The 14537-nt window shown below is 44.5% G+C and overlaps 1 protein-coding gene and 1 long non-coding RNA gene across 7 annotated transcripts in view; one reads left to right on the forward strand and one right to left on the reverse strand.

Annotated features, from left to right (window-relative positions):
• Positions 1–6217, forward strand: part of LOC126988130 (uncharacterized) — a 54845-nt gene extending 48628 nt beyond the window's left edge. The window contains exon 2 of the long non-coding RNA XR_007741521.1: positions 6131–6217. This is a non-coding gene — a long non-coding RNA (uncharacterized LOC126988130). The remainder of the gene's footprint in view (positions 1–6130) is intronic.
• LOC126987741 (A-kinase anchor protein 9-like) overlaps positions 1–14537 on the reverse strand; it is a 139402-nt gene that overhangs the window by 65819 nt on the left and 59046 nt on the right. For 5 of the 6 annotated variants that reach the window (XM_050845054.1, XM_050845041.1, XM_050845063.1 and 2 more), the window contains 10 exons: positions 12452–12743; positions 11320–11390; positions 9624–9749; positions 8667–8787; positions 7512–7705; positions 6828–6947; positions 5528–5625; positions 1616–2612; positions 1030–1132; positions 398–555 (listed from right to left, as the gene is read on the reverse strand). In XM_050845054.1, the coding sequence (XP_050701011.1) occupies positions 398–555; positions 1030–1132; positions 1616–2612; positions 5528–5625; positions 6828–6947; positions 7512–7705; positions 8667–8787; positions 9624–9749; positions 11320–11390; positions 12452–12743 (2280 nt within the window). The remainder of the gene's footprint in view (positions 1–397; positions 556–1029; positions 1133–1615; positions 2613–5527; positions 5626–6827; positions 6948–7511; positions 7706–8666; positions 8788–9623; positions 9750–11319; positions 11391–12451; positions 12744–14537) is intronic. The other variant, XM_050845047.1, reaches the window with a different exon arrangement.

Raw genomic sequence — 14537 nt, forward strand, 5'->3', positions numbered from 1 at the left:
GGGTGGACAGGGACATAGGGTATCGGAAAAGCCCCCCAAAATTTTCCACTCAGCCCGGGAATCGAACCCAGGCTCTCTCAGTTGTGAGCCGAGTGTGCTAACCACTGCACCACGAAGCCCCCAGGAATGCTAGAGGACGACCTCCAGTGAAATGGAAGGATAGGGTGCAGGAGTACATTAGGGAGAGGGGGGAAAGATCCTTAAGAAGCTTTGAGCAGGCAAGGAGGGAGTGTCTGGATAGAGAGAGTTGGAAGCTCCTCTGCCATGGCCATCCCCTGGTGGGAGCTCCTAGGGGCAGGCGTCCATGAAATGATGATGAGCTAAATCTACAATGCAATGTCCCCTCACAGATACAAACAGGTGAGAGTACTGGTGAGGTAAGCAGACCCACAATTACCTGCTGGGTGAGGTCTGTTTCCCTTGCTCTCAGGACCTCAAGGGCTGTGTCTGACTCCTTCACAACTTCCTCCAAGAGAACCTCAAGCTCCCTAACCCTTGCCTCCAGCTGTTCATGGCCCAGATGGATGGCATTCTTGGCTGTGAGGGCCGCGGATGCTGAAAAAAACAACGGAAATGTTTAGTCTAAGGTGACGAAAAATCTCTTACCCTGTTGATATACGAAGCTCTTAACCTGGTAGAAGTAGGGATCATGTTTCTTAATGGTCCCTCTAAGCGGGCCAAATTTGTGGCTTTACCGTGTAGCAGCGACGGGCCAAATTTGTGGCTTCACCGTGTAGCAGCGACGGGGCAAATTTGTGGCTTCACCGTGTAGCAGCGACGGGCCAAATTTGTGCCATGATACAAACCCCCCAAAATAGATGATACATAATCTGATCACAAATGCTTTGATATATATTATGAAATGGTTTGTGTGAGGGGTGATTTTTTCTCATTTTTCTCGCTTGGAGGGACCATTAAGAAACATGATCCCCTCTGCTACTGGGTTAAGTGATTTCTATACATTTCCTGTGGACTCAATATGATAACCAGTGGCAGTAACATTAAGAACATCAATATGGCAAGTCCCACCTCTCTCCCTGATGTCCTTTTTACTCTCCCATTTGGCAGCGTACTTTGAAATGGGTTTCTGGTTCTCCTGGCCCTCTGCCTCTTCTAGTCTGTCCTTCAGTACCTAAATAAAAATGGTTGCTTATCAGTAAAGTTTGCCTTAAAAAACTGACATGAATAATCAACCAATTTTTCAGAGATATGAAATGCAATTACTGGAAAAAGTTGGAAAGTTTGGTTTAGTCGGCGCAACATCTGTGGTCATATGCCGGAGAGAGACAGAAGGGGAAGGAATTATAGGAGAAGGGAACAGTTGGAAAGTTTGGTTTAGTCGGCGCAACATCTGTGGTCATATGCCGGAGAGAGACAGAAGGGGAAGGAATTATAGGAGAAGGGCACAGACCCCAGGAGACGGGACACAACCCCCAATTAATACCTGGTACCCATTCACTGCTGGGTGGACAGGGGCTACATAGGGTATCAGAAAAGCCGCCCAAATTTTTCCACTCCGCCCGGGAATCGAACCCGGGCTCTCTCGGTTGTGAGCTGAGTGTGCTAACCACTGCACCACGAAGCCCCCTGCCATTACCGGAGAGCCTACACCTACCTGAAGCTCCCGGGCCAAGTTCTTGTTATAGTGAGTGAGGCGGGCAACCTCCTCCTGCAGGGTGAGACGTTCCTCCTCCAAGCCTTGCTGCAAACCCTTAGTGTGATGGAGCTCCAGTTTGAGGCTGGCTGTGGCCTGGGCAGCCTCACACAGCTGACACAGAACTGCCCTGAGCTGCTCCTTATTCTGAGGGTCCTGAGGGGCTAACATGGTGAAGCTTGCCAGGGCTTCTTCTTGGGATAGCAGCTGTATTAGGCCCTCGGATATGGTACTAAGGTCTCCCTGCAGTGTTGGTCTTGGGGGACGGACATCTTTTGTAGCTTGTTGCGCAGCGCTGAGAGGGTCACAGGAGGTCAGCGACACATCCTTTGCATCGCTGTTTTCTTGGCTGGGTTGGGAGTGACTTGTTTCCAGGGCGGAGTCTTGCATACTCTCCTCCTGACCCTCGTCCTTCAAGGTGTGTGTAGATGAGTTGATTCTGTCGCTGGACACTGAATGGATAAATATTTTAAGCATCCCTGCCGAGGCCTGAAGGGAGATGGTAAGTTCTTGAACCTCCTTCTCTAGACTGGCCACCTGTACCATGTCAACCCGGCCCCTTAGGATGGCCATGAGTTGAGGGTATGACCTTTCCAGAAGGGCGCGCAGCTGTTCATCCTTGTCAAAGTCATCCAGCATGCCCTCACTGACCACTGAGCTGTCCAGGGCTGACTCAGGCTCTTCAGACTCCCCGTCACTAATAAAAGCTGTCCTTCCCATAAGCCCAGTAGCCAACACTCCATCATCACTGAAGGCCAGCATTTCCCCCTCCTCCCCGACACAGTCCGACCGGAAGGACAGATCCACCATCTTGCCAGGACTGGAGATGTCGGCAGGGTGAGGGGATGAGGAGGGGTCTTGCTGGGGCTGGCCGGTGAGACTCTCTGCCACCCTGTAGTAGTGTAAAAGCTGGAACGTCACGTGCGAGAGAAGTCCAACCGTCTTCTTGTACCAGTCCCTGAGGGTAGTAATATCAACATGAGTTCTCCGTGTTTTTTTCTGTGTGACTCCAGCGAATGAATGATTTTCCGAAGGTCGAAAATCTAATGAAAATGTGGGATTGTATAGAGTAGTTTGCTGAATGATGAATTAACTCTCTCTCTCTCCCTCTCTCTCTCTCTCTCTCTCTCTCTCTCTCTCTCTTTTTACAGCAAAGGAGACAGCTCAAGGGCACAAAAAATGGAAACAATAATATATAAAAAAGCCTGCTATTCACTGCTCCTAAAAAAAGAATCGAGGTGGCCGAAAGAGAGGTCAATTTCGGGAGGAGAGGCGTCCTGATACCCTGGAGATCTTTGCATTCTTATATGAATTAGGAAGTTGAGTTGACATAATATTTGCTTACTATCTGATATAACTCCCATAAAAAACAGATTTCAGTTTTATACATCAAGCTTGCTAATGACATACTCTCAGTCATGATATTTGCTTACTGCCTGATATAATTTCCCATAAAAAACAGATTTCAGTTTTATACATCAAGCTTGCTAATGACAAACTTTCAGTCATAATATTTGCTTACTTTCAGATATAATTTCCCATAAAAAACAGATTTCAGTTTTATACATCAAGCTTGCTAATGACATACTCTCATTCATGATATTTGCTTACTTTCAGATATAACTTCCCATAAAAAACAGATTTCAGTTATACATCAAGCTTGCTTATACATACTCTCATTCATGATATTTGCTTACTTTCTGATATAACTTCCCATAAAAAACAGATTTCAGTTTTATACATCAAGCTTGCTAATGACAAACTTTCAGTCATAATATTTGCTTACTTTCTGATATAACTCCCATAAAAAACAGATTTCAGTTTTATACATCAAGCTTGCTAATGACAAACTTTCAGTCATAATATTTGCTTACTTTCAGATATAACTCCCATAAAAAACAAATTTCAGTTTTATACATCAAGCTTGCTAATGACATACTCTCATTCATGATATTTGCTTACTATCTGATATAATTTCCCATAAAAAACAGATTTCAGTTTTATACATCAAGCTTGCTAATGACATACTTTCAGTCATAATATTTGCTTACTTTCAGATATAACTCCCATAAAAAACAGATTTCAGTTATACATCAAGCTTGCTTATACATACTTTCAGTCATAATATTTGCTTACTATCTGATATAACTCCCATAAAAAACAAATTTCAGTTTTATACATCAAGCTTGCTAATGACATACTCTCATTCATGATATTTGCTTACTTTCAGATATAACTCCCATAAAAAACGATTTCAGTTTTATACATCAAGCTTGCTAATACATACTCTCATTCATGATATTTGCTTACTTTCAGATATAACTCCCATAAAAAACAGATTTCAGTTTTATACATCAAGCTTGCTAATGACATACTCTCATTCATAATATTTGCTTACTATCTGATATAACTCCCATAAAAAACAAATTTCAGTTTTATACATCAAGCTTGCTAATAACATACTTTCAGTCATAATATTTGCTTACTTTCTGATATAACTCCCATAAAAAACAGATTTCAGTTTTATACATCAAGCTTGCTAATGACAAACTTTCAGTCATAATATTTGCTTACTTTCTGATATAACTCCCATAAAAAACAGATTTCAGTTTTATACATCAAGCTTGCTAATGACATACTTTCAGTCATGATATTTGCTTACTTTCTGATATAACTCCCATAAAAAACAAATTTCAGTTTTATACATCAAGCTTGCTTATACAAACTCTCATTCATATTTGCTTACTTTCAGATATAACTCCCATAAAAAACAAATTTCAGTTTTATACATCAAGCTTGCTAATGACATACTCTCATTCATAATATTTGCTTACTTTCAGATATAACTTCCCATAAAAAACAGATTTCAGTTATACATCAAGCTTGCTTATACAAACTCTCACTCATTCATTCATCTCTGCCGCCTGGTCCTAGAATCTCCCACCAGGGGATGGCCACAGCAGAAGAGCTTCCATCTCTCTCTATCCACACTCCCTCCTTGCCTGCTGTTTCTCAAGGATCTTTCACCCCTCTCCCTGACATACTCCTGCGCCCTGTCTCTAAATATATTACATGATCCAGTCCAATTTTAACCCAGCAGCAGCGACGGGTCAAATTTGTGGCTTTACCGTGTAGCAGCGACGGGTCAAATTTGTGGCTTTACCGTGTAGCAGCGACGGGCCAAATTTGTGGCTTTACCGTGTAGCAGCGACAGGCCAAATTTCTGTCATGATATAAACCTCGTAAAATAGATGATGCGTAAACTGATATGCGTTGATATATATTATGAAATGGTTTGTGTGAGTGATGATTCTCTCTCATTATTTTACTTAGAGGAGCCTTAAACCTAACCTAACATAACCTAACCCAACCTTACCTACCCTAACCTAGCCTAACATAGCCAAACCTAAACCAACCTAACCTAACCTAACCTAACCTAACCTAACCCAGCCCAACCTAACCCAACCTAACCTAACCTAACCTAACCTAACCTAACCTAACCTAACCTAACCCAACCTAACCTAACCTAACCCAACCTAACCTAACCTAACCTAGCCCAACCCAACCCAACCTAACCTAGCCTAGCCTAGCCTAACCTAACCTAACCTAACCCAACCTAACCTAACCCAACCTAACCTAGCCTAGCCTAACCTAACCTAACCTAACCTAACATAGCCCAACATAGCCTAACCCAACCTAACCTAGCCCAGCCCAACCCAGCCAAACCCAACCTAACCTAACCTAGCCTAACCTAACCTAACCTAACCTAACCCAACCTAACCTAACCTAACCTAACCTAACGTACGAAACATGACCCCCCGTAGCTACCGGGTTAAATATTCAACCACAGAAGGGCAAGACAGCAGTGCTCACCTTTCGATGTAGACGCCTTGGAGATGCTGCTGCAGAGGGAAAGAAAGTATATCAGAGGCATCAGGGAGGAGTGACCTGCCCTCCTCGGCTGACCCACACTGAGGAGGGAGGAGGAGGTAACTTAGAGACAAGAAGTACAGCTAAAGTGAGATGCATATGACAGACCACAAGATCTGATATAGCAAGATAGGTCAGGTAGAAAGGCCAGCCCCTCTAGTGATATACAGCCCAGTTTGGAAAGTTTGGTTTAGTCAGCGCAACATCTGTGGTAATATGCCGGAGAGAGACAGAAGGGGAAGGAATTATAGGAGAAGGGAACAGTTGGAAAGTTTGGTTTAGTCAGCGCAACATCTGTGGTCATATGCCGGAGAGAGACAGAAGGGGAAGGAATTATAGGAGAAGGGAACAGTTGGAAAGTTTGGTTTAGTTGGCGCAACATCTGTGGTCATATGCCAGAGAGAGACAGAAGGGGAAGGAATTATAGGAGAAGGGAACAGTTGGAAAGTTTGGTTTAGTGGGCGCAACATCTGTGGTCATATGCCAGAGAGAGACAGAAGGGGAAGGAATTATAGGAGAAGGGAACAGTTGGAAAGTTTGGTTTAGTTGGCGCAACATCTGTGGTCATATGCCGGAGAGAGACAGAAGGGGAAGGAATTATAGGAGAAGGGAACAGTTGGAAAGTTTTGTTTAGTCAGCACAACATCTGTGGTCATATATATGCTGGAGAGAGACAGAATGGGAAGGAATTATAGGAGAAGGGAACAGTTGGAAAGTTTGGTTTAGTGGGCGCAACATCTGTGGTCATATGCCGGAGAGAGACAGAAGGGGAAGGAATTATAGGAGAAGGGAACAGTTGGAAAGTTTTGTTTAGTCAGCACAACATCTGTGGTCATATATATGCTGGAGAGAGACAGAATGGGAAGGAATTATAGGAGAAGGGAACAGTTGGAAAGTTTTGTTTAGTCGGCGCAACATCTGTGGTCATATGCCAGAGAGAGACAGAAGGGGAAGGAATTATAGGAGAAGGGAACAGACCCCAGGAGACGGGACACTACCCCCAATTAATACCTGGTACCCATTCACTGGTGGGTGGACAGGGGCGTAGAGTATCGGAAAACCCGCCCAAATTTTTCAACTCCGCCCAGGAATCGAACCCGGGCTCTCTCGGTTGTGAGCTGAGTGTGCTAACCACTGCACCACGAGGCCCCCTAGCCCAGGATAGAGCCGTGAGGAGCAGCTACATAGGCAAGGTAAGTTCTAATATCTACTCCATTGTATTCCTTCCTGCCAACACATTTACCAGGGCCTCCTGATCCTTGGCAGCAAGCTGAGTCTCAAGGTGCTGAATCTTATCCAAGTGATTCTGTTGCAGCTGACAGACATCACTTGAACTATCCTCCATCTGCTCCCTTGAACCACCCTGTAAAAATAAGGAGTGTTGTTGCTCATAAAAGACAGTCTCCAGCTTGTTGACATTTAACCCGGTAGCAGCGACGGGCCAAATTTGTGGCTTTACCGTGTAGCAGCGACGGGCCAAATTTGAGGCTTTACCGTGTAGCAGCGACGGGCCAAATTTGTGGCTTTACCGTGTAGCAGTGACGGGCCAAATTTGTGCCATGATATAAACCCCCAAAATAGATGATACATAATCTGATCACAAATGCTTTGATATATATTATGAAATGGTTTGTGTGAGGGGTGATTTTTTCTCATTTTTCTCGCTTGGAGGGACCATTAAGAAACATGATCCCTGCTGCTACCAGGTTAATATACCAATTTGGCTTTTAAGCAATGGGTATCATGCATTAAGTTTTTTTTATTACAGCAAAATTTCATACAATATTACAATGAAGTCTAATTAATCAGACAATGAGAGAGAGAGAGAGAGAGAGAGAGAGAGAGAGAGAGAGAGAGTATCATATGACATTGTTTACAAGTATCATATGACATTGTTTACAAGTGGGTCAGTGGGTGGAGACAGTACCTCAGCAGCCTGCAGTAGGTGGGTGAGAGAGTCGATGAGTCGGCTGTAGGTCCTTGTACACGCCTGGTTGTTGACATCCTGCTCCTGAATATACTGTTCCAGAAGGTCCTTGTATTGCTGTTCAACCCAGACCACCTCCTGCGCCAATGTGCCCTCCAGGCTGTCCACTAGTGCCCGGACCTTACCCTCGAGTTCTGAAAGTAGGGGAACAGAAATTTGTGTCAGAGAGAAATTTTAATCCGAGTTTTAGTGAGAAAGAACCTGAAGTGTGGTTACATCAGAAGGTATACTGTGTGGGTTGGTATTTAACCCGGTAGCAGTGATGGGCCAAATCTGTGGCTTTACCGTGTAGCAGTGACGGGCCAAATTTGTGGCTTTACCGTGTAGCAGACGGGCCAAATTTGTGGCTTCACCGTGTAGCAGCGTAGAGAGACAGAAGAGGAAGGAATTATAGGAGAAGGGAACAGTTGGAAAGTTTGGTTTAGTCGGCGCAACATCTGTGGTCATATGCCGGAGGGAGACAGAAGGGGAAGGAATTATAGGAGAAGGGAACAGTTGGAAAGTTTGGTTTAGTCAGCGCAACATCTGTGGTCATATGCCGGAGAGAGACAGAAGGGGAAGGAATTATATGAGAAGGGAACAGACCCCAGGAGACAGGACACAACCCCCGATTAATAACTGGTACCCATTCACTGCTGGGTGGACAGGGGCGTAGGGTATCGGAAAAGCCGCCCAAATTTTAAAGAGCTTATGAAATTAGTAAGAAGGCCATCTCTACAACTGTGCATATCCTTTCCTACAACTGGATGGCAAGAGTAACATTGGTATTCCTGAATGCTCCCATGCCTCACATCATCTATTTCGAAAGGCAAAAAATGAGATCAATCAGATTCTAAGTAGTGGTTTCTTTGACTCACGGTAGAGAGGAAGGGTTGAACTACCACCAGGGTCATTCAACTACCCCTGAAAATGCTCACAACTCCTACGAAAGCCTTGCCAAATATGTGAGTTTGGGGGTTAGGTTAGGTTAGGTTAGCTTAGGTTAGGTTAGGTTAGGTTAGGTTAGGTTAGATTAGGTTAGCTTAGGTTAGATTAGGTTAGGTTAGGTTAGGTTAGGTTAGGTTAAGAATATGGACCTATAAGCAAATCCCATACCTTCCAAATTGGTTAGCTCCGGCACACTGCCCAGGAAGGCTTGGCACACCTTCCCCAGCTTCGCCTGATTGTCCTCAAGGATTTTGTGGAGCATTTCTTGTTGACTTCTAAGCACCTCAACCTGTGGGAAAGATCGACCATCATTACCATAATCATTTGATATTCAACAGAGATACGTACATCTTGAAATAACAATCTACCAACCGGTGGATGAGTGGTAGCGTGCTGGGCCCACATTCACCGCATGATGGACGACGCGGGTTCGAATCCCCACGCTACCATCTGGGATTTTTCAGTCACCGCCGAGTGGCTTAAAACTACCCACATGCTGTCCTGAAGACCACCCATCAACCCGGACTCTAGCGGAAACCGTCCAAGTGAATCAAGGAGTTCCGGGGGGCAGCATGAGCCAAGGGAAGATGGCGCCACTATAAACACTTGCCTGTGCCATAACGGGCTGGGGCCGAACACCATCTAGGCCCCTCAAGCAAGCCTACCGGGACTATAGGCATACACATAAAAAAAAAAAATAATAATAATAATAATAACTATTTTCTATAATCATTAACTTTTTACCTTAAAGCTTAGCCAAGGCACATTTTCTACTCTTAGTTATTGCATTGTTATTGAAGTTGGGAACGCACAGCACTAGGACAAAAGTTTTCAAAAATCAATGGAGCAGGCAAGTGTTTACAGTGGCGCCATCTTGCATTGGCTCACACTGCCCCCACGGAACTCCTCCTTGATCCACTTGGACGGTTTCCGCTAGAGTCCGGGTTGATGGGTGGTCTTCAGGACAGCATGTGGGTAGTTTTAAGCCACTCGGCGGTGACTGAAAAATCCCAGGTGGTAGCGTGGGGATTCAAACCCGCGTCGTCCATCACACGGCGAATGTGGGCCCAGCACGCTACCACTCAGCCACCGCCTACCCGACAACACCAATAATATCTGACTCACCTTCTCCGAGTGGGCTTCTTGGGACACTTGCGCGGTAAACTCGGTGAATTCCTGAATGAAGGCCTTGTGCTCAGGGATAACAGGAAGACAGGGTCCGTGTTCTGTGTTAGCCTCCCTGGAACACAACTGGAACAGAACACAACAGTTTGACCTAATGACTCGTATGATAATGGATTCTTTCTATACGCAACACAATTTTAGTTAGTACGCATGAAGACATGAATCGCATTAAGGAGTAACCATCTACAACTCAGCCTTTGACATGAATCACATCGAAGGACGAAAAAATTTGCCGAAAGTAAAGTTTTCATCAGAATGTCATCAATATTTGGTGTGTCAGAGATCCAAGCTAGGCCTACTGAATAAGCTAATTGTCAGTTCTCTAGCATTGGGGTGATTTGAAGGGATACAGGTTGAAAATCCCTCATCCTGACAACCTCCATATAGCCCCCAATAATAATAATAATAATAATAATAATAAAAAAATGCTTCATGTCAGTGTTCAAAAGACTTTCCGATTTTGGAGTTTCGGATAAAGGATTCTCAACCCCTAACATGATTGAAGATATACTTATATGCAATACATTTTCCAATATACGTTCCAACTCTCTTGAACACTTGAATCAACTCTTGCATGCAATAAAAGTAAATAAAGTCCAGATCTGGCAAATAAGGTCAACATTTTTAAAGGAAGATATGAGAATATGCCATCGTGGCTTAAAAATGTATACAGGTAACTCTCGACCTTATGTACCCTTAGGTTAGGTTAGGTTAGGTTAGGTTAGATTAGGTTAGGTTAAGTTAGGTTAGATTAGGTTAGGTTAGGTTAGGTTAGGTTAGGTTAGGTTAGGTTAGATTAGGTTAGGTTAGGTTAGGTTAGGTTAGGTTAGATTAGGTTAGGTTAGATTAGGTTAGGTTAGCTTAGGTTAGGTTAGGTTAGGTTAGGTTAGGTTAGGTTAGGTTAGGTTAGGTTAGATTAGGTTAGGTTAGGTTAGGTTAGGTTAGGTTAGGTTAGGTTAGGTTAGGTTAGGTTAGATTAGGTTAGGTTAGGTTAGGTTAGGTTAGGTTAGGTTAGGTTAGGTTAGGTTAGGTTAGGTTAGGTTAGGTTAGCTTAGGATAGGTTAGGTTAGATTAGATTAGGTTAGGTTAGGTTAGGTTAGGTTAGGTTAGGTTAGATTAGGTTAGGTTAGGTTAGATTAGGTTAGGTTAGATTAGGTTAGGTTAGGTTAGATTAGGTTAGGTTAGGTAAGGTTAGGTTAGGTTAGGTTAGATTAGGTTAGGTTAGGTTAGGTTAGGTTAGGTTAGGTTAGGTTATGTTAGGTTAGGTTAGGTTAGGTTAGGTTAGGTTAGGTTAGGTTAGGTTAGGTTAGGTTAGGTTAGGTTAGGTTAGGTTAGGTTAGGTTAGATTAGGTTAGGTTAGGTTAGGTTAGGTTAGATTAGGTTAGGTTAGGTTAGGTTAGGTTAGGTTAGATTAGGTTAGGTTAGATTAGATTAGGTTAGGTTAGGTTAGGTTAATCTTATGAGTGTTTCTTTAGATTCATGTTACAGAGGAAGGGTCAAACTACCACCAGGGTCATTAAACTACTCCTGGAAATGCCCTCAACTCCTACGAAAGCCTTGTCCAATGGGTGTTCTTGGGCAGCGAGATGTCTTGTAATACATCAATATAGGGCTCACAGCAGCCCTCGACACTCACCATTTCCTGCAGCTGCTCCCTCAGTAGAGCTACACGCTGCCCGATGGTATCCTCCAGCTCCTCATCAAGCTCTGAGGAATGACTTCTTATGAGGACTTGCAATTGTGGGGAAGTAAACTCCAGCAAATCAAATTCAATGTAATATTTATCAGATTTTATCCTAATTTTCTAATAACAAACACTAAGTTATCCCTCTCTCTCTACTCAACTTGAAAGGCGACTAACATGTTTGAAAATGTTGTCTTCAGCCTTTGACGGAGAGATTTCAAATGTTAGATTTTGAACAGCTTCTTAATTATACTTTTTAACCCGGTAGCAGCGACGGGCCAAATTTGTGGCTTTACCGTGTAGCAGCGATGGGCCAAATTTGTGGCTTTACCGTGTAGCAGCGATGGGCCAAATTTGTGGCTTTACCGTGTAGCTGCGACGGGCCAAATTTGTGGCTTTACCGTGTAGCTGCGATGGGTCAAATTTGTGGCTTTACCGTGTAGCAGCGACGGGCCAAATTTGTGGCTTTACCGTGTAGCAGCGATGGGCCAAATTTGAGGCTTTACCGTGTAGCAGCGATGGACCAAATTTGTGGCTTTACCGTGTAGCAGCGATGGGTCAAATTTGTGGCTTTACCGTGTAGCAGCGACGGGCCAAATTTGTGGCTTTACCGGGTAGCAGCGACGGGCCAAATTTGTGGCTTTACCGTGTAGCAGCGACGGGCCAAATTTGTGGCTTTACCGTGTAGCAGCGACGGGCCAAATTTGTGGCTTTACCGTGTAGCAGCGATGGGCCAAATTTGTGGCTTTACCGTGTAGCAGCGACGGGCCAAATTTGAGGCTTTACCGTGTAGCAGCAACGGGCCAAATTTGTGGCTTTACCGTGTAGCAGTGATGGGCCAAATTTGTGGCTTTACCGTGTAGCAGTGATGGGCCAAATTTGTGGCTTTACCGTGTAGCAGCGATGGGCCAAATTTGAGGCTTTACCGTGTAGCAGCGACGGGCCAAATTTGTGGCTTTACCATGTAGCAGCGACGGGCCAAATTTGAGGCTTTACCATTTATCAAGCAATCCATAATTCAAACTTCCCTCCGTGGTGCAGTGGTTAGATTGCCTAGCTATGAATTCAACCGTACCAAACATACCATTAGCTGCGTCCACAAGGGTCGTTCTGACATTGATGAGGTACTCCACTCTGGCTGTCAGATCCTGGAAGAAGCTGTGAGAGTCCCCAGAAACGTCTTTTGGGGGAGAGAAACGTTCTTCATGGGGAGGGGAAGTGTTCTGAGGAGGCAGCTGGTCGGGAGCGTTCGAAGCATGTTTCTGACCAGGGTTCACCTCAGGGGGTTGCGATATGTGTTGCAGGGACTGGTTAAGGTCTTGCTCGAGAGATTTTAAGGTGTCAATCACGGTCTCCTGGTACGCCCCACTCACAACCTGTAATACAAATCAGATACCATTATTGGGGGGGGTCCCGTGGTTGAGTCTCCGCCATGTGGGTTCGAGACCTCCCCGGTGCCAAATTATCGTACCCAGCATATTGCATTTTCCGGTTTCTGAACTTTAACCTTTGCCAAAAAAACATCAGGAATTAACGATTATACGCTGACTACAAAGATATCTCGTTGTTGGGGCTCATGAGGCAGTTTTTGGGTCGGATATCGGTAAATATTAAAGGCTGAGTAAGACAATCTGGCACGCTGGAGTGGAAAGGCGGGCTCCAACGTTGCCAGATTGTTGTACTCAGCCTCCAATGTTTGCCGATTTCCGACCTCAAATCTGCCTCCTCGACCGAATAACTGCCTTCATATATAGTTATCGTTAAAATGGTTAATTATTGGTGCTTTTTGGTAATAGCGATGGCTCAGAAACCGGTAAATACGAGGCTGAGTACGATAATTTTTCCGACTGAGAAAGCGGCTTTTAGAGAAAACGAGGAAAGGCGGACTAATTTAAATCAATCACTTCAACATGTCCTCCCTCACACCCCACACCGCCGTTTGAATTCATTGAAATTAGTCACGCAATAGCATAAAAAGGACATATTTTCGTCAGTGGCTTGCCTGAACGCGCTGTGAAAGGAGGAGAGAATGCACATCCAGAGTGCACACACGGCCCCAAATTTAGTCACCCCTGAACTGGCGGGAATTTTTGTTTTGGCTCCAAGTGACGTCATCAAGCTGCTCCGCCCCAAAACCGCCTCCTGCGCGTACCGGTCACAGTTTTGAAGCAGAGTGACTTGACTTGGTTAATAGAGAGAGAGAGAGAGAGAGAGAGAGAGAGAGAGAGAGAGAGAGAGAGAGAGAGAGAGAGAGAGAGAGAGAGAGAGAGAGAGACTTAGGCTGTTATTACAAGACTATGCCATATCGCATCATCTATTTGTAAAGGTCAAAGAATGGATCAATCGGGTTCTAATGAGTGTTTCTTTAGGTTCATGGTACAGAGGAAGGGTCAGACTACCACCAGGGTCATAAAGCTACCCCTGGAAATGCCCACAACTCCAACGAAAGCCTTGTCAAATGTGTGTTTCTTTAGGTTCATGCTACAGAGGAAGGGTCACACTACCACCAGGGTCATAAAGCTACCCCTGGAAATGCCCACAACTCCTACGAGAGCCTTGTCAAATGTGTGTTTCTTTAGGTTCATGCTACAGAGGAAGGGTCACACTACCACCAGGGTCATAAAGCTACCCCTGGAAATGCCCACAACTCCAACGAAAGCCTTGTCAAATGAGTGTTTCTTTAGGTTCATGCTACAGAGGAAGGCTCAGACTACCACCAGGGTCATAAAACTACCCCTGGAAATGCCCACAACTCCAACGAAAGCCTTGTCAAATGTGTGTTTCTTTAGGTTCATGCTACAGAGGAAGGGTCACACTACCACCAGGGTCATAAAGCTACCCCTGGAAATGCCCACAACTCCTACGAAAGCCTTGTCAAATATGTGTTCTTGGGCGGCGAGATATCTCATAAAACGACCCTAAACTTCCATCTTCAGCGATTCAGCGCAACACGAATGATTCACTGGAAAACAAACTCGACCTTCACTTTAATTATCGGCCAAGGAGTAAATGCAACGTTTTGGAGCCAGTCTGGGATCACTTCACTGCATAAACCATATTTTTTTTATATATATAACAAAGGAGACAGCTCAAGGGCACAACAAAAGGAAACAGTATTAAAAAAGCTCGCTACTTGATGCTCCCAAAAAGAGAATCCAAAGAGGTGGCCG

This window comes from Eriocheir sinensis, chromosome 6, assembly GCF_024679095.1.
Source record: "Eriocheir sinensis breed Jianghai 21 chromosome 6, ASM2467909v1, whole genome shotgun sequence".
Classification (NCBI taxonomy): Eukaryota; Metazoa; Arthropoda; class Malacostraca; order Decapoda; family Varunidae; genus Eriocheir; species Eriocheir sinensis.